We start from the raw sequence: 19488 nt of genomic DNA on the forward strand, positions 1-19488 counted from the left end.
CTTTCTGGCTCGAAGGTCTTTTTTTAAGTCTTTGGGGAAAATCAACTGCTTTTCAAATAGAGGGTTATTGCTCACACTGAATTTCAGATCAGTGCTGTGTGAGAGATGAACCTGACTGAGCATCTCTGACTCAGCTTTGCCAGGATTCTGCTCATAAGTCATGCCATCCAGGGCCCTGTTAAACAAACACTCCAGTAACTATAAATTGGTGCTGATCAGTCAACTGTCTAAAATCCACATTTTTCTACTTTTTTTGCTCTTCTAATAAGTGAGGACCAATTAGTACTTACATTAGTTATTCAGGTGATATAGCCAGTAAATATGTATGACAAGGAATACCAGTGTCTAGCTTCTGTAAGTGTTTGTGCTGGTCCATCTTTGTCAATTTGACATAACCTAGACATCTATAGAAAGAAGGAATCTCAGTTTAGAAATTGTCCTCATCAAATCAACTGTAGGCAAGTCTGTGTACCATATTCTCTCTCTCTCTCTCTCTCTCTCTCTCTCTCTCTCTCTCTCTCTCTCTCTCTCCTTTCTTAAATAATTTTCTGTACATTTCTTGATTATTGATAATCTGGGAGGGCCCAGCCCACTCTGGATGGTGACAGCCCTGAGCTGGTGGCTCTGGGTTATATAAGAAATTTTAATAATATTGATACATTGTATTTGTAGAAAATGTCGAATTAATACATGTACTATTTTGCAAGGGCCTTTGAGGGGGACTCTTTAAGGACAATTGACCTTTTCTTTCAATTTTGTCTTTTGTAATCAATGAATCCTCTGTTGTGTTACCCATAGTGGGAAAAGTAAAGTTAAATGTTAGCTTTGATGCCTTATGATGTCTAATTGGAATTTCCAGAGGAAGATGTATTTTTAATATGGCTTTGTTTGTTTGTTTGTTTGTTTGTTTTTGAAGTGGCAGTAGTCTGAGGATACTAGGCAGAATAATGGCCCCAAGGAAACTCATATCCTAACTCCCTGGAACCTTTGAACAAATTACCTTATCTGTAGATGTGGTTGAGCTGCAGGTCTTGATTTTATTTTGAATTATCTGTGTCATTAAATTAATGGCCAAGGTCCCGTGAGAGAAGAGCTAGAGTCAGCCAGAAGAGAGAGCCAGATGGAGCAGGGAATGTGAGCAGCCTCTAAAAGCAGTGGACGAGGCAGGAGTCCAGAGCTTCATGCTTAGCTCTAGAGACATGGCAAGTCCAACTTCGAGAGTGGCCACCTCTGTACCGAGAAGCCAGAACTTCATAGATCAGCACTTCCCCTTCCATGGCCCTGTGCATGTAGACTTGGTCACATAGGCTTGGGCTCCCTGGCTCCCCCTCAAGAACTCAGAAGGTCTCTACACTTCAGCCATGAAAGTACACATGGAGACATCATTTACCAGGTAGTATATTCAGTCTCTAATGCACGTAACTGCCATGCCCAGTCTTGCTTGGCCCATTTTTCTGCTTTTTCTTTTAGAACGCTGCCTGAGAACTCTGTAGGCAATGTTCTGAGCAGCACTGACAGCAAAACCTACAAATACGGATACTGTAATAGAGCATAGAACTTTGTGCTTTTTTCATTAGATTCTAAAGTGGTCTGTGGTGTGGAGTTGGCAGCCCTACTGCAGCCTGTCCTAGGAGCTGTGTTAGTGGCAGCAGGTAGGACTGAGCATCCGAGCATTCTGTGCTCATCAAAGGCATCTTGGAAGTTCGCAGTATCTAGGTCTTGGCACACAGAGAAAAGGTCATCTGTTCCTGGCTTATAATAAACTGCAAAGGCTGAGAAGTCATTGGTCTGTCTGTCAGCCCCACTGCCTAGTAGTTCAAATAAATTTTAGAACATTTATTTCAGCTACCTGGTTTTACTAATGAAAAGTAAGCCCCAATGAAAGCTACAAAAGTGTGCTGGAAATCTCCAACTCTTAGTACCCATAGGCAAGAAGGACTGTGTGCTAAGGAATGTCTATAGGGATGCCGAGCCTTGATTAATCTGCTCTGATACTTTTAAAAAATATACCTCTCTTGTTCGGTGTTCCGCATACAGTGAATTCTCTCGTGCTGCATGTATGTTAAAAGTAAGGTCATTTTCTGCTTTGTGAAATTATATTCTTTCGTAGCCTTGACTCCTTATTGGGTACTCCATTTTTAAGCTGAGAATCTGATGTCTTCCACAGTTGAGGTGTCAGTGGCCTCTTCCTGGGTTTCCTTCCTTAAGCCTGCTGGATAGTTCAGACCCCGAGAAACTAAAAATGTGTGTAAAGGCCAATGCAGGGGCTGTTGACGTTCTAATTATACCTGACGTGGGGTCTTCGAGTTTTGTTCCTTTAATGAGGAGAGTAAGGTAGTTACACTTAGTAATGCCCATTCACCCAAAGGAGGGGAAGGTGTTAAATCATTGCGGGTTTTGATGAATGGCTTGTACACCGAAAAATAAATTGGACAAACTGGCACAGAGCTCAGTGAACATGAAATCAGCTATTAGAAGAAAGCTTGTGAACAAATTCTGAGGTAGATATGCATCTTTTGATTAATGCCCTATCAATCATCCACACAGCTACCTTAGGTGAGTCTTGCTGTAATCATTCATGGTTGCTTACAGAAATACAGGCAGGAACTATAGCACCACAGAAACAGAATATTACTACTGATTCTTCTAACTTACTGTGAGCAATCACTGTTTTTACCACGTTTCTGCTTCCCTTTATTAAGGAAACACAATGTAAAATGAAAGGAGAGACCCTCAAAGCCTGCTGGGTTTCTCTAAGGGTATTCTTAATGCTATTCAGTCGTACATGGGCAAGCTATTGTAAAGGAAAACTCTCTGTAGGAATAGTAGTAATGAATTCTCATTGAAGCCGCCCTTTTATGGGTTATAGTCAAATAGACAAAAATGTAAAGTCACATTAATGAAGGGAGTATATCTCTGATGATTACTTAAAGTCGTCGAAATGGTTTGAATTTTGTTATTGTAATTATTTTATTCTCAGTTAATGTGTTTAGCAGCAATAGTAATTAACCCACCAGATTGGAAATTTGCATGCATTCTACCTCTAATAATATGAGAGACCCTAGTTTTTTTCTGGCTACCATTACAGTTGTGTGGGTGTGCGCTCTCGTGCATGTGTGCCTGTATGTAAATTTATTATCAGATTATTTTTTTTTATAGAGGAGAGTTCTCCATGTAGGCAGCTTTTAGTTCTCTATGCATTTTCAAGCCGCTGGAAAAGTCCTCTGGAGTCCGCTCTTTCTTTTAGAGGATTTGATTCCTCAACTCTGCTCCCACAAAGAAGCCTCTGGCTACTGGCCATTGGCTGGAGTGTCCTGCAGTATAAGTAGCATTTCCTGGGAACCAACGGTGGCCTGGGTTATAGGTGGCAAAATGAAGTGGTGACAGGCATTAGCATGCATAATGGGGTGTAATAGACACTTAATGCCATTTTGTTGGAGGAGGGAGCTGTGCTCTCCCATTGGAATATGCAGCCGTCGAAGCCCATTGATCACTGATTTCAGTGGGGAGAGGTTAATCCATCAGCGTCTGTAACCAGACGGCACTGATGGAAATTCTTTAGGTGGCATTCTGGATGAACCAAGCTTTCCGTCTTTACAAACAAATGAGTGATATGACAAGCATGGTGTTCAAAACACATTTAACCAATTGATTTTCTTTCCTCTTGTAATAAGATCTGGAGACATATGAAAGCGATCGGTGTGAGCTAAGATTAAAGGAATGGCTCCCGTGCACAGGAACAAGCAGAACCCAGGGCACATAAAAGTACTATAAAGCACGTAGTCACCCATTCTCTCTTTTATTAAAAGTTTGTTATTGCAATAAATAGTTATTATTGAGCCGATGCCCCTTATTTCCACGTTCTAGAATCTGACATCAGGGCTGTGATGTGGGGAAGCGGTGCACACATGTCTGCTCTTAGTGTTCTGGTTTTTCTTGAAAGTGTTCGAGACATTTGACAGTGCTTGTGTCTAACTTCTCACCGCACCAGATAGACCTGGTATGACTGGGTGGCTTCAGTCATCAGCATCCTTAGTTTGGGAGTTTCTGATGTCAGCGTGAGTGACACTTTTTCTCCTTGTCTTCCTCCTCAGCCCTGCCTTGAGCTTCACCTACCCCTCTGCCCCTGTGTCTCTCCATATGCATCAGCAGATCCTAAGCCGGCAGCAAAGCCTAGGCTCAGCCTTTGGGCACAGCCCTCCACTCATCCACCCTGCTCCAACATTTCCGACACAGAGACCTATCCCTGGGATCCCAACGGTTCTGAACCCTGTCCAGGTCAGCTCTGGCCCTTCTGAGTCCTCACAGGTGAGAGACACCGCTTTGTTTCATCTTGGTCAACAGAGGCCTTGTCATCACACTGCTAGCTCTTAGTGCCATGGGGTTCATCATTGTCGAGCCTGGTTGTCTCTCTCAGAAGGTCTATTCAGTTTTGATGAATGTGAAGTAGGACATCTTACATCAGAGCCGTTTGCTTATGATTTAAAAGTAGGCTGCCTGATACGACCGTCTATAAACATTTGTTGATAGTCGATGTGTGTGAACTCCAAGCCACCGTCCAGTCCCTCTACTACACCCAGGCTACTACCGAGCACTGTATGGTACTCTTGAGTAAACATAGGCCTCCAGTCTCTCTACAATTTTGCCAGCCTGATGTGATTTAAAGAAAGATCTAGAAGCTATAATTGAAGAACTTCACTAATAGTTTGTACTGATCTCCCACCCAAACTCAACTTGTTTGGAAATAGCTGTAGCTCCTTAAAGTCTAGGACGCTCGCGCTATTCTTCAAGCTTTTAAAGTCACCAGCAGTGGATACTCGCGTGTTGGAAATGCAGAGTGCCACATGACTGCATTATCTAGCTTCGGTCGCATCTAGCATTGTCTGCGTTGTTGCCCCATTATCAAATAAGCTTGTTTGTTTTTAGTAGCATTTTCACCTTTGCTCTGGTTATTAATCAAGCCTAATTTTCCTTCGCCCTTGCAAATATGGCCAGCAGAACAAGCCCACGAGTGAGTCTGCAGTGAGCAGCACCGGCGATCCTATGCATAATAAACGGTCTAAGATCAAACCCGATGAAGACCTCCCCAGCCCAGGGTCACGGGGACAGCAGGTAAGACACCTCAGTTTTACAAGCCAGCTTTGACTACTCTCACAGCGACATTGGGTCAGGTCCTCCCCCTCCAGACTCAGACACATTTTCTTACCCGCTGTATGCTTGATGTTAGCCGTGTGTTTGAAAATGAGCTAGTTAGGGATTGCTGGAATTCATTTCTCTAGTTCAGAAAATTAGCACCAGCGAGGAAGGAGGTTGTGTGGGGTGCATGTTCTTGACAAGTGGGATGGCTTAGAAGTTTTAAGTCGTCACGGTCCATACAGTCGCTGGTCAGACCGCACCTGTTACCGACCACAGGTGTGACTAGTCTCATCCCCGAACTTGGGCCAGAATTACTGAGCTTCTGACCCCATGGCTAAGCTGAGGCAGAACTTGTAAAATTCTCTTCATTGACCGTGTTCTCCAGTTTTCTGATTTTGCTGCTTCTCACAGGGCTCAGAGAACCAAGAGGGATTGAAGTACAGTCAGATAGGTTCTGGACTGTATTGCTGATCCCTTAGGTCCGGTTCCCCTGAAGAATATGCATGTTATATGCAGATTGTCCTCTCAGACGGTCTTGAGCCAGCTGTAGGGATGAAGCATAAGTTTTCGCCAGTGCTGTTTGTCCTCAGATCAGAGCTGAATGAGAGTCCAAAGCTTCACAGGGTCCGCACCTTGTTGTCATCAGTATGCTTTAAACCACGCCTTACCAAAGTGCGGCCCCATCTCCCTCAGTGAGAGCTCAGAGGGAGGGATAAGGTTGTGATAGGGAGCTCTGAAACCATCCTTCTTACAGTTGGCTAGACCACAAACAGCCTTGCTGCTTACACCACGGTGTGTACATAAACAGTTTATCGTATAGCCCTAGATCAAGACTCAGACCTACACATCTAGATATTGCCTAGAATCCCGGAGATTCTTTGAACTGCATTTACAGTGAAGCTGTCGTAGAGGACTAGAAAAGTCTGTGTGCTGAGCACCAGGTGCTCTTTTCCCTGACCTCTACCGTGCGGCAGACCAGCCTCTCCCTGAAGACCAGAGGCTAAACCAGGAAGGCATGATCCTTAAAGAAAGGTCCCCAAAGTGCCCCTCACATTAGGGAAAAGACATAAAAGTATTTGAAAGCCATCTGCCTGCATTACAAGATATATCAATAAACGAACATAATCGAAGGGAATCAAACAAAATAGGGCCAGTTTGGGGAAAGGCAAACACCTGCTACTTTTATGGATTTTGTTGTGTTTATTTTTTGCTTAGGGTTTGTTTTTTATTGTTGATTTTTATTTTTTTTCATTTATTTATTTTAAAAATGTCAGTTTGGTTTATATCCCAGGAACAGGGCCTGGTATTCAGGGTTTTTTTTTCTTTGTTATCATTGGGCTACTGTCTTACATCACAATTTAAAATAATCTCAGAAGGTATATTCAGAATATCAGAAGCAACAATACATACAAATGCTGGACTTCTTCATTTCACAAAACCCAGCTGGTAGTCCTGGCTTTCTTTTATTTTCCTGAAACATCAACTTCAGAGGAAAACAAATCTAAATGCAGGATCTACTCTCTCTGTCTTCCTTGCCACTGTGCCTGATTTACTCTCTCTGCTTCTTGCCTTACCCCCTTCCCCCTCAACAGGAACAGCCTGAAGGAACAACCCTAGTCAAGGAGGAAGGGGACAAAGATGAAAGCAAGCAGGAGCCTGAAGTCATCTACGAGACAAACTGCCACTGGGAAGGCTGTACGAGAGAGTTCGACACCCAGGATCAGCTTGTGCATGTAAGTGACTGGTGTTCAGGGACATGGCTTCCCAACTCGGCGACCTTTGTGTGAGGTCAGCTGCTCTGACCCTGCACGGAGTCAAGTTTCTTAGCTGGCAGCGCTGAGAACTGGAGAGGGCTTTATGATTTTCTGAGAATCAAAAAAACTCTGAGCCACAGTGCTTGACCTGTTCAGTCAGCTAAAGCTTAGTGTAAAATTCAATAAAGTCTTCAATAGAGAGTGTAATGACTCTGATCCTGTAAGCCAGAAAACACTATTTTGAGTTAGAGGCTTTGATGGGTATTGAGTAATAGTAAGCTGGACATGAATTATTATTAACCTTTTAACTAAGTTTGATTCCCCTTCCAAGACCCAGTAACAATGTAAAAAAATTACAGAAACAGATGGTTCCTTTTCTCCTCTTGCAGACTTCAGAGTTTAAAGAACCTCTTATTATTGTATGTTGCAATTGGTGCTTTAGTTTGGACCCAAAGGCAACATTGTGGATTAAAACTTGCAAGGAAAAGAATTGTGTTTGATGATGAAAACCCCACAGTAGCCACACTGGGGCACCTCTTCCTTCTCGTGCCAAAGCCAGGCCAGGTATCTTTTCTTCCCTTTCTAGCGTTGTCTCACAAACACATACACCTACAGCTCCTTTGCCAAGGCTTCATCGTGCTTGGCAGTCTCAAAGGCAAGTAGAGTCTTCTTGTTGAGTGGGACCAAGAACAACTGATATGGAACTGCATTTAGAGTGTCTAGAATATGAAGACGTGGACTCAGATGGTTTCTTTAGAAACATGGGATCTTGTTAAGGCACTAAGGGTGGTTTTACCAAATAGGGCAGTTTCTTGTGCTTCTCCTGTGATACACGATCCGACTGTGCGTTCCTGTAGTGATTGCTTCTTCTTCTTGCATGAGAGACACTCGTACTCCTCTGTTGTCTTACAGTATCTTTGCCTCCTACATGGCCTGTGCTTATTGGCACCTACATCTATTTTTGACTAAACACTAAAGTAATAAAATCTCTCTGCTTTATATGTTGTGTGAGCTTTTCAATGGTTGTTTTCGGAGCTTTGATCGTTCTGTGTTATGTATCCTGCACAGTTACCTAGTAGCATTAAGTTCTGCAGACCAGGTTTTGAGAAATCTGATGTACAGAATGTTAGATTTCACATCTCATCATCAGGACCTCCTTTCCCCTTTTCCTTTTAAATTATATACATCACATTGTGTTTGTAAAAGTATAGCCGAAAGTAAGTCAAATGTTTTTAATTGAGGGATATTTTCAGATTTTTCCACACTTGTAATTTGATAGGGTTTTTTTCCTCTTTAGTTTTATTCAAGTATTAATGACTCTGTATTTGTGCTGACTCCTTTTATGGAAAGCACAAAGGTCTTGTAATCATAAGAGGGGAGAAGTTAGGATTTTTTTTATTACGAATTATTATCAATGAGTAGCTAGCATGTGCCAGGAGCATTCCCAAGGAGGATGAGGGTATGGCAGCACCTTAACCTTTTCACTGCCTAACGCACATAGGCTGGTTTGGGTTTGGGTTTTTCCTTTTTTTTTATGTTGTAAAAGCAGTGAGTATTGTAGTTATTTTTTATAATCTTGATGCCAAGATTTCCCTGATGTCCTTATAGGTTTGAATAGTTTTAAGAGAAGGCTAGTGAAGCTGCAGCTTGAATGGACATAGTATTTATGGTTACATGAACCTGTCTTTACGTGTCATGACTGCACACACACACACAGAATGGAGCTTTACAATTCTAAATCAGATAGATGAGATATAGTCAAATTCCACTGTGTTACCTTTATGGTAATAATTTTAGTCTAAGCTAAATTACAAGAGTAAGCAAACTGAGTCAATAAATTTAGAGTTGCATCTTAAACATGAAACCTCCCGTTCCTCTCACTTATATGCCTTCTACAGTGCAGAAATTCCACATGTGCACATTTCAGTTGCCTGTTCGTTGCCTTTCCACAAGTATGCGTTCCTGCTCTGGATGTTACTGCAAGCATTAGTAGTGGCCCATGCAGAATAGGTGCTTTCTATTTTGTTGATTAAAGTAACAGGTACTTCGAGTTCACCTAATTACTTTGGTGACAGATGGATATATACTAGTTGCAAAGCTCGTTTTTAGGGAGGCATTAACCATTTTGGTTCTTGCCACTTTCATTGGAGAGCAGACATTTTCTGATTAGTTGGATTTTCGTGCCACATACAACCAAGCGGCAAGGTGTTAAACCATTCTGTTGCTCTGCCTTATTTATAGCCATGACCCATTCTTTCCCCCCTCTTACAGTTAATAGAAAGATTCATGATTCTTCATGGTTGTCTATCTAGTGTCTGACAGTCCCGACTGCCTGCTAAAGCAAGTCACTATCTATAATTGATATCCTGCCGTGGAATAGGGTGCTGGCTGCAATTGAAGGGCTTTGCTGAAAGCCCTTAAATCCTGACAAGTTCTCCCCTTGTTCTGCTTCAGTCGCTGAGCTGCAAAGTTGGAATTCCAGAGCTATTTGAACTTGGTGCAGAAGAGAGACATGTGTTTCACATTAGCAAATCGCAAAGTTGAAGAAGAGAATTAGGAACTGGCTGACTTTGCCAGCCGGTAGTCTCACTTCCAGTGCGGTTCACTCCATGTTCCAGGGAACAGATGACCTCGTCTGTTACTGTCTGAACAGATAGACAGAATATTGCCTTTTCCCTTCCCCTTTTATTCCAAGCCCCTTGCCTTTCCAAATGGATGTTATTCTAGGTGTGCTGCTCTGGGATCTATTATCACAGCAATGTGTAATTAATTTCATTTCTCAGAAAAATAATTATAACCGGGCTTAGTTGCTTTCCAGCTGGTATTAAATTTGTGATAAATTTACTTTTATTACCAGAAGCTAGGAAAACAGACTTGTATTTTTATTCACCAGGTTTTTGTTATACTTTGTTCTTTCCTTGGTATCAGTTAAAATAGAAAGCAACAAAGGCACACGAAGAATATGTGTTGAAAAGTTAATTACTAGTACTTGTGACTGATTGTGTTTCTTATTGATTTGTCACGATCCAAGCCTGACTTCTGAACATAGTCTACTGTTTCAGGATAAGCTGAAAGTCCACATCTCTCTTCCGTTTTGAATTAGCCAGACTCTCTGCTAGCGTGCATTATATTACAAAGGACCCACATTTTAAATGTAAATGTGTTTCTGAAGTTGGGCAGTATCAGCTCTCAATCTTTGCTCTTCTTTTGCTGTTTCTTACTTACTTGACATAGCTTGTGTTGTGGGAAGAGGCCCAGCCTGGCTTCCAGACTTTGCTGAGCTCTGCTTCTTTCTTTGATTTTCTTCTAGAAGTAAGTTGTGTTTTACTTTGGTGGTAGAAACACCTGAAATTCTCATAGCATGAAGTTCAAGGTCATCTCATGTCCTCTGAAACCTGCACATTTTGGTGGCATATAACAGTCTCCACCAATGCATTGCTTTTTTTAAAAAAGAGGAAGAAAAGAAATAAATGCCAAAATAGTACATTTTTCACCCATGCTTGAAAGCATCCTTGTTGATCTGAATGAAGAAAAATGGTGTAATCACCTCTTGTCCACCTGTGACGACAACTGCCACCCATTGCCCTCAGTTTGAACAACTCAACTCTCTAGTCTTGTTTAGTAATTGATACTTAAAAGATCGTTCCCGACAGTCTACAGCGAGTCAAAGTGTTTCTCAGCAGTTTGTTCTTCAATGTCATCCCAAACAACATGACCTAGGACAGAGGTTTCTTGGCAACTACGAATGAGGATGGCGCCTTAAGACTGCACATCAGAGATCATGAGATACATTTATGATAATAGCCAGCTTCCACCGGGTGGCATTTAAGTAAGTGCCATCCTCCGTCTGGATCTTTTAAACATGGTGTCAGGTTTTTTTTTTCCCCTTTTTGTAGAGTGATAACCATTTACCTGGTTTATTTGTGTGGCAAGTTTTGATCATTCAGAGCATGCTGAAGTTCCCCTCTAATCACTTTTGCTTCCAGTTGGCAACATCCTATACATGTGCAGCATAAAAATCAAGGCTTTCACTTCAGTATCAGAGGTTTGAATGTAGAGAAAGGTCATGGAACTTGGGGAGAATCGTATCTGTAAAAGCACAGCCTAGTCCTAAATTTGCATTTTATGCTTTCTGTTTAATTTTCGTCATTGTACTAGAGCTGCATTGTACATCCTTCCCTAAGAGAAAATTAGGTTTCAGATGTGAGAATGGTCTCAGACATGAGTCAGAGATTAGTTCCATGTGCACACACACACAAAAAGATCTAAAATGCACAAGTAAAGATTTTGATCTAGTTTCCTTCTACATGGAGTTGCTAGTTCATTTCCTTGCTCTAATTATTTGGAAACATGGCATGTAAACTACAGACTTAAAAACTACAGACTTCAAAGTCACTCTACAATGATTTTGCCTTAAGGGTTATATTCTTTGTGAAGTTGCTGACTGAATTTCACCTGCAGAAAGCATTTCCATAAAAATATATCCAAGAGATTGGTCTGAAAGGTCAAAAACAAGGGCTTTCTGACCCACTGCTAAAACACCCCTCGGGCCCAGCTAGATTCTGAGTGGCGGCCTCATCCCTGCCCTGACTCTCGGGATGCCCTCCCAGACACCATTTGACCCTTTCGGACATTATTTTCTCACTTATCAGACTGTGAAACACTCGTGAAAATAAGTACTGTCCCCGATATCCAAGGCCAGGCAGAGATCACATACAGGGGGGTGGGGGGCGAGTAAGAAACAGACATCAGGTCAAATGAGGCAATCCTAGCTTGCGTTTGTTTTTTGAAGATTGGCCTGGGGAGGATGATGCGATGATTCTGTTGGCCTTTCGGGCTTCAGTGTCAGTTCCAAGACTTATTTTCTCTTCGTTGTGGCTACGCTGGGAAATACATATGACTGGAGCCAGTCAAATGCTATATGGGCCAGAGAGAGTACCATATTCTCACTACTCAGTCCCAACACTGGCGTGGCCACATAAAAAAATAAAAATCACTTAAACTCTTAAAGAATGGAAGAAGTAGGTAAGGAAACATAAACTTTTTACCTTCCCTATCATAAAAATCATCTTCAATATAATGCTAGTGATCCTCCTTATAAAAGAGAAAAATAGAAGGCTCTTTAGAGGTCGTTACACCTGTTAGCTTTAAATTGCGCTTAGGTGGTGTCCAAGTAGGGATATCAGCGTGAAATCAATATCTAAAAGTTGGTGACCAGAACCCCCGTTCACAAAGCCTCCTCAGAGAATCTGAGAGGGCTCTGCCCCTCCCCCTGCTTGTGTAATGCTGACCTTTAGAGGCTCTTTGTATGTTCGGTGCCCTGGAATGCTTTTGAAGGCTCTCCTTAGGGTACCACTAAACCAGAGTGCCTCGTCCTCAGCTCTGGAGTAGATCACTCGCTGTTGTAGACACTATCTTTCATGCTAGGAGATGTTGAAAAGCATTCTTCCCACCATTTGCCTGGAACATCTCATCCCTCACGGGGCTAACCAGAATTGTCTACACTACACATATTGGCTGTACCTGGGAGGCAAAACAGCGTCTATTTGTCCTCCAAAACTTGCAGCAATTAAAGAAAAATCCCTCCTACTTTGTAATGTTTTGTTTTTAAAAAGTAAGTGTAGGCTAACCTGTTTTGAAAAATCTGAGACCATCAAAACAAAAAATCAAATGTGCGTGTGGGCAAGTGGGGAGCAAGGCGAAGGTTCCTATTTGCCCATGGGTGGAGCATCCTGCAAATGACACTTGCTGAGGTTGGTCGCTCAGTAAGTTATCAATAAGACGTACTGCCAGCCAAGCCTCTTCTCATCTCTGTGAAGGAAGTGGCTCAGACTGCAGCCTCTGAAGAAGTCACGGTAAATGGGGTTGGTGATCATGTGCCTGCTTTGACAAAAACCAGCTCCAGGAGCAGGAAGCCATTTCTAATGGAAAGACTTTGAAGATTCAGGGACATTTATGTTTTTCTGAGGTTAGCCAAATGCTTCCACGGATGAATTATTTTTTCTACAACAATTAACGTCAGCAAGAAAATGTATAAGAGCCTTATCCTCAAAATTCTCTATATAGCCCAAGGCCTTAAAATGTAAGCCAGCCTACTCCACCCTGCCTTGCCCAGTCACCTCAGCTAAGTTCTGAGAGCTACAGATAGTGCAGTGGAGATGTCGTTCCTAAAGCTCTCCCTGACATGTTCGTCCCATGGCCTGCAGCTTCAGTTCCCAATTCTCATCTGTAAAGCGGGGTGGCATTCAACCTAGTTGATTTCTTCTCAAGTTTGATTTTTTTTGGGGGGGGGGATTAAAACAAAATAGGATAATTTAAGTACCATGGGTAGTAGGTTTTATTTAGACAAGAAAAACTGAATTTGTTGGAAACAGAGTTAATAAACTCAAGTAAAGTAAATGATGAGGCCAAGGAAACCTTTGACTTTTGTTTCATTAAATAGAAATAGTAAGTAGTCCATTGGTCTGGAAGGGCATGCTTCCTGCGTAGGCTGCCGATCCACCATCTGGTGATCACTGTGCACACTGTAGGCACACTCTCTAGAAGGAAAAGCTTCCTGAGTATCATCAGACCTGGAGTGCTGGGACTGAGGGCACGTTGGAGAGCCAGACCTGAAACACCAATCTTCATGAAGAGATGAAGTGTGGCAGGAGAGGAAACTGAGGAACAAGGGGAAGAGATTGCAGGGCCAGAGGTCTTGGTTTCTGTTTGGATGGAGTAATGAGGGGAGTGTCTTTCACCTCAGAGACCTCTAGGAAGTCTTCAGTTGAGCTTACCTGTGCAGAGCCCTGGTCATTGTGCTCCTCCCTGCATTGAAGAGGATGGGATTGTGGTAGGACAGAGTCAGAAGTGAGGCCTACAGTGCAAATTATTTAAAATTCTTTATTAAAAACTTGGGAGGCAGTTTTGAGGTATTTATTTCACAGTCCTGAGCAGCGAATATGGTTATTATAAGTGGCAGTCACAAAATATCCACTTCTAAGTTGGTTTTACAGATAAACTGAGTCCTTCTATTGGACTCACGATTATGACTCAAGATTCTGGGATTTTTTTTTTTAAGTTGTTTTATTGGATATGGGAAGAACAAATGATTGTTGATAAAACGTTTAGCAGCTGCCTACTCTAGTGATAGTCAGTTACATGTATAGTGCCAATGGGGATTTCTGGGGTTTCTGATACGTTATATTTTCCATTGCTTCTCCTCTTGGTGTGCCCTGTTTCCCAGTATGAGCTTGTAACCTTGAGTTCTGAGACTGTCTCAGGGTACTGCGCAGGATTATGTTGATGTCTCTTAAGGACTCTGACCGTCTCCTGCTACCCCACGTTGGGTTTTGTTTGTCACAGTGTGATGTGCCTATTTTCTAGAGAGCACTACATAACACACAGGGAAGTGTTCCTGGCTCATGAGAAACAGGTCTTCCCGGTGGCTTTTCCTCGAGGTGTTGCGTGTTCTCACACCTTGTTTAGTGCAGCTTCCACAGCAAGATAAAGCGGTCAAGCCACAAAGGAAACACAGCCTGATGGTTCTCCTCCTTGTGTTTAGCAGAGATAAACTTCAGTGGAGTCTCAGCGCTGAGCCATTTGGTTTCTGGCAGCAGCTTTAATTGGTAAAATGCAGATTTGATTTTATTTTTCTTGATCAGGAGGGGATTACTCTTGTTATCAGCGCAGAGCATCTTATTTCAAGATGAAAAGCCTTTACGGAATTACAGATGCCGGTGCTTGTACAAAGGTTTTGTTGGCGATTGACAACTCAAAGAGAAAGTATGATTTATTAGCCTATAATGGCTAACCCTAAGCAATGGTCTAGGTCCTACAGATTGTGAAATTGCTTATGTGAACTGCCTTTTTATGCCACTCAAGCCCCAGGTTACGCAAATAAATGTGGAGTCCACGTTACGCGAAATAGCCTAAGAGAGGAAAAAAGAAACGGAGGTGGGGGTAGGAGAAAGGTGGTTTCTAATATCCATCTTGGTGGTGCCTTTTATAGTAGTTTGGCTGATAAGCCAGCAGAGGAAAGATTAATAACGAGGCTTGTCGCTATCAGTACCTGTTTGTCGATTCTCTGTAACAGGGCTGTCTGTCCAGCATGGAAATTATTGATTAAATAAAAATTGCTATTAGATTGTGATGTGATCCATAATCACAAACAATGGTGGACATTCCTCTTTCAGATCCTCAGCCATGCATCAAGTTGTTGCTTTTTCCCCCTTGCCGTAATTTATATTGTGCTGACATTTGGGCTCATTAGGTTTATCCTTTCTGCTTGAGGCACAAGCAGTGTGACTGCTGGAAGAGGGGGAGGAGGAGGCAGAGGAGGACCAGCCTTAGCAGAGACCTGGCGTCTGTGTTCTCTGTGCTAGCGTGGGGCTGCTCACACTTCACTCTCAACCCCATTTTATGACCCTCAGATATACAGGTGTGTGAAATAAGTATACAAATCAATATTTACTGACAATAAATCATAAGGAAATTTATATTAAAACAATCCCTTGATACACACATGATTTTACCATTTATTAAAGAAAAAAGTAAATTTGCATACTGATGAAGTATTTATTTATTTTTTTTCCGTGATGAATTTATCTTGGCTGAATATTTGAAACTCGCAGGATATAGAACGTCTTCAACATTTGATACTTTGAATTTGTAATAATCAACCCCTGAGAATCCACTTTGCATTCCCATATAGTACAGAAAGGCAGAAGTTTTGTTCGGGGCCAACTCATACGTTGTTGGAAATTCTGTCCTAATCCCTAACCAAATCTGCTTAATAATATTTTTATGAAATTCGAACAGGAATTATTTTTATTCAAACATTCTAATACAGTATTACAAAGATACAGTTTGCTGGAAAAAAGGATGGTAGGAAAATGTTCCAAAAGTTTTTATCTTTTATAAATAAATCATTCTATTTCTGTAAGAAAGTTTGTGTGTGCCATAAAAGCACTAGTTCGTAACATGTAGTACTCTCACATCTGAGCTGAGAGGTGCCGGGAAGTGCGCTCAATGCAGGGGCGCTGGGCAATGCATTCATCATTGCAGGGGCCCAGGGCAGTGCGCTCATTGTGTGGTATGGTGTGGCCTGTGCTGTGCCAGTTGAGTGTTGTCTGTTCAGAACCAAGGCTGCAGTGAACTTGCATCATGGGACATGGGTGACCACAGCAAGAAACACATCATGTGTCTTAGTTTTAATTAATGTTCGGTGATTTCATATTACAAGACTTTTTTGCTGTTGCCAATATTTTGTGATCCTCACATTCGATTACAGAGTTCAGTTAGGAGAGTACCTGCTGGAGTAAGCATAGAGCCCTTCGCCTTGTCAACCCAGTGGCATTCCTTACACTCAAGTGTTGTGCACCCGTTACTACTGTTTACTTCCAGAACATTCTTGCCACACCGCAAGGATGTGCATATCTACCAGACACCTTTTAGTCTGTTCTTCCCAGCCCCTGAAAACTCTATTTCAGTGGATATTTCTTCTGGATATTTCATTTATGCAATACGTGAGCTGTGTCTGGTGTATTTTGTTTTGGTTTTTGTGTAGAATAAAGTTTCTGAGGTTTATTCATGCTAGGGCCTGCATCACCGCTTTATTCTTCTACATGGCCAATGAATATTCCTTTGTTTGGCCCTAAACACGTTGTCTTAATGCATTTGCTTGAGATGGACATTTGTGTTGTTTTCATTTCTTGACTGTTGTGTTGTTACAGATATTTTGGAGCAAGTTTTTTGCTTACATGTCTGTTTTCAGGTTTTTTTGGCAATAACCTTCACAGTGGGAGTTACCTCAATGAACTGCCAAATCAATGGCAGTTTCTAAACACCCTGCATTGGTTCTTCCTTCTTGGGTGGTGTCACTTCCGAGGCCATTAGCCTCTTAGATGTATTCTCAAGCCTGCCTCCCTGGGACCACACACTTCCTGGGCAGTGGGCCAGATAAGTTGTATGGAACTTGTATTGATACAATCTGTGAACTTCTAGGCATCATTCAGCATAAATCTCAACACGTCCAACGCGGCCGCTTTTCTTAAAACAGGGATAAGCTGCACAGAGAAAATGCAAAGAAAGTATTCAAATTATTGGATAGAGACAAATGAACTAGACCAGTTGAGTGGGAGAATTTTGTTTCTAAGTGGTGATTTGGTTGAGGGCTTGGGAGTGAAAGAGTTCATGCTCTAGTCAGTAGAAGCGACCATAACTTGCAGAAACTGGTTTGTATATGTCCCTCAATGAACCCTAATTTTTGGACCCTTCTCATAAGAGTAGTTAAGTCTTGAAAGTCCCCTAACTTGATAGTGAGTGATTTAATGTTAAATCTTCATTCATAAACAAATCATGTTTTATTAATATTTAGTTATTTGTTTATTTTTGTTTTTTCAAGACAGGGTTTCTCTGTGAGCCTGTCTTGGAACTCACTCTATAGACCAGGATGGTCTCGAACTTACAGAGATCCATCTGCCTCTGCCTTCTGAGTGGTGAAATTAAAGGCATACACTACTATCGCTCAGCAATATTTATTTTAATATACTATTTATTTATTAAGTTACCAATATGGACAGTCTAGTATGGAACATCACAGAAAACAGACCAACAAAATGGTAGTCTGCTGCCTAGCTCAGAAAAAAAGACAAACAAGATGGCATTAAAGAGAACTCAGTAGGAGGAGAGTGGTCAAGGTTCTTCATTTCCATTAAGGTTTTAACTTTCTTGAATTATTGCTGTTTTATGATAAAAAGTCCGGTAGTTCACCTACCAGTGTCTGTGTATTTCCTGTTAGGGATGAAGGCATGCCATCCCTCTCAGTCTTCTGTTGTGGAGCCAGTCCTCTTTGGTAGACCTTGCAGGCCAGCTCTAGTCAGACTTGAGCATGGGGAGAAGGTAGTTGGGTCCCAGGATGCTCTGATTAGTGAAAGATTGTGTGTTAGAGCCCAAAGCCCATATGTTGGTGGCACTAGAGGGTACATGTTGTAGGAGAGGCTGCTCGTTTGTTCCCTGCTGCTCAACCCCAAAATAACCACACAGAAACTGTATTAATTAAATCACTGCTTGGCCCATTAGCTCTAGCTTCTTATTGGCTAACTCTTACATCTTAATTTAACCCATTTCTATTAATCTGTATATGGCCACGTGACTGTGGCTTACAGGCAAGGTTCAGTGTCTGTCTCTGGCGGGGCTACATGGCTTCTCACTGACTCTGCCTTCTTTCTCCCAGCATTCAGTTTAGTTTTCCCTGCCTACCTCATTCTGCCCTGCACAGGCCTAAGACAGTTTCTTTATTAACCAGTGTTATTCACAGTATACAGAGGGAATAATCTTTTCAGAACTGAGATTCCCATGGTTCTGAGTGAGAAAACGGAGGAAGAAATTTTAGTCATAACTCTTGTGGTGAAAGGAGACAGAATGCCTATCCTGCTGAGATAGGAATGAGGTCATTGACTAGCAAAGGGCATCAGACAGGAATCTCTCTAATCCCAGATTGAGATTCCTTACCAAAGGAGCTATGAACCAGTGTCAGAAGATTCTAAGCAGGCATTAACAATTGGCACAGTGCTAGAAGAGAAGAGGCATTAAGGTAGTCTCCAGGAGGAATTTGATATCCTGCTATAAGATAAAATAACAACCAGTAGGTCCTTCCCTAAGTTTTCCAAGAAAAATTGACACTAGACCTGATTCATGTTTTCTTTGATGACATCATGAAACTGGTAGGTCAGGAAAACGTAGTAGATATGGTGAATAGCAGAGTGACTATATCTGCCGCTGTGGCCCAAACAGGAAGACGGCCGTGTAAAAGGCAGTGAGTGAGGAGATGGTTGTCCATCGGATGGTAAGGTTCAGCCTTAGCGTTAGCTGAGAAGACTGTTTTATTAGAAGACTGTTTTGACCCTCAGCCCAATTTTGGTGGGCAGTTTGGTGTGTTTCTTTCCAGGTTGAAGTCGTGAACATAATTGTCGTTATTTGTAAGAAATCCTCATATCCAGTTAACAAGTGAATTGGGGTCCTTAAAGGGCTTGAAATATAAAAACACTGAAGTAGCTCTGCGGTTAAAATTTAATATTGCAGTAAAGGACCTTGAATGAACTCTGCATTCAGTATTCCTAGGCAATGAGATATTGCACCTCAGCTACCTAGTGTGATTCTCATTTACAAACCTAGAAGTGTGCCACCAGTCACTTCCAGGCAGTTTCTAGAGTCTAGCAGCTCACATTCTGAAGGGATACTGACTTACGGTTATTGGGTGGGTTCAAGAAGGCCAAATAATGCCTGGTAGGTAGATTGATTGAAAACAGGAAATTTGTGAGCGGGTTCATAGTGGGCATGCTAATTCTCCCTAGATAAAGCTGATCTGCATAGCCTCCAGCATGTGGAACATAGGCCCAGTATATAGAATCGTTAAGGAGACAATTTTAGTCCTGTTTGGGGGAAAATTAATCACTAAGTGCTGTTAATAAAGCTCTCCTTGGGGCTGGGCAATATTCATGTACTGGAATCTGGGATGTGTAAGTTGGCCACCCATGGGTGTGGGATACTTTCAAGTAATGCTGAGCACAGAAGGCTGCTGAACTCCATGAACTCCTAAACAGCGATGAAGTTCTTT

At 42.0% G+C, this 19488-nt stretch overlaps 1 protein-coding gene across 1 annotated transcript in view; it reads left to right on the plus strand.

Annotated features, from left to right (window-relative positions):
• The window catches only part of Gli3 (GLI family zinc finger 3), a 247758-nt gene that overhangs the window by 176737 nt on the left and 51533 nt on the right, over positions 1-19488 (plus strand). The window contains exons 7-9 of the mRNA XM_038334619.1: positions 4095-4308; positions 4999-5112; positions 6729-6869. Of these exons, the coding sequence (XP_038190547.1) occupies positions 4095-4308; positions 4999-5112; positions 6729-6869 (469 nt within the window). The remainder of the gene's footprint in view (positions 1-4094; positions 4309-4998; positions 5113-6728; positions 6870-19488) is intronic.

This window comes from Arvicola amphibius, chromosome 6, assembly GCF_903992535.2.
Source record: "Arvicola amphibius chromosome 6, mArvAmp1.2, whole genome shotgun sequence".
Lineage (NCBI taxonomy): Eukaryota > Metazoa > Chordata > Mammalia > Rodentia > Cricetidae > Arvicola > Arvicola amphibius.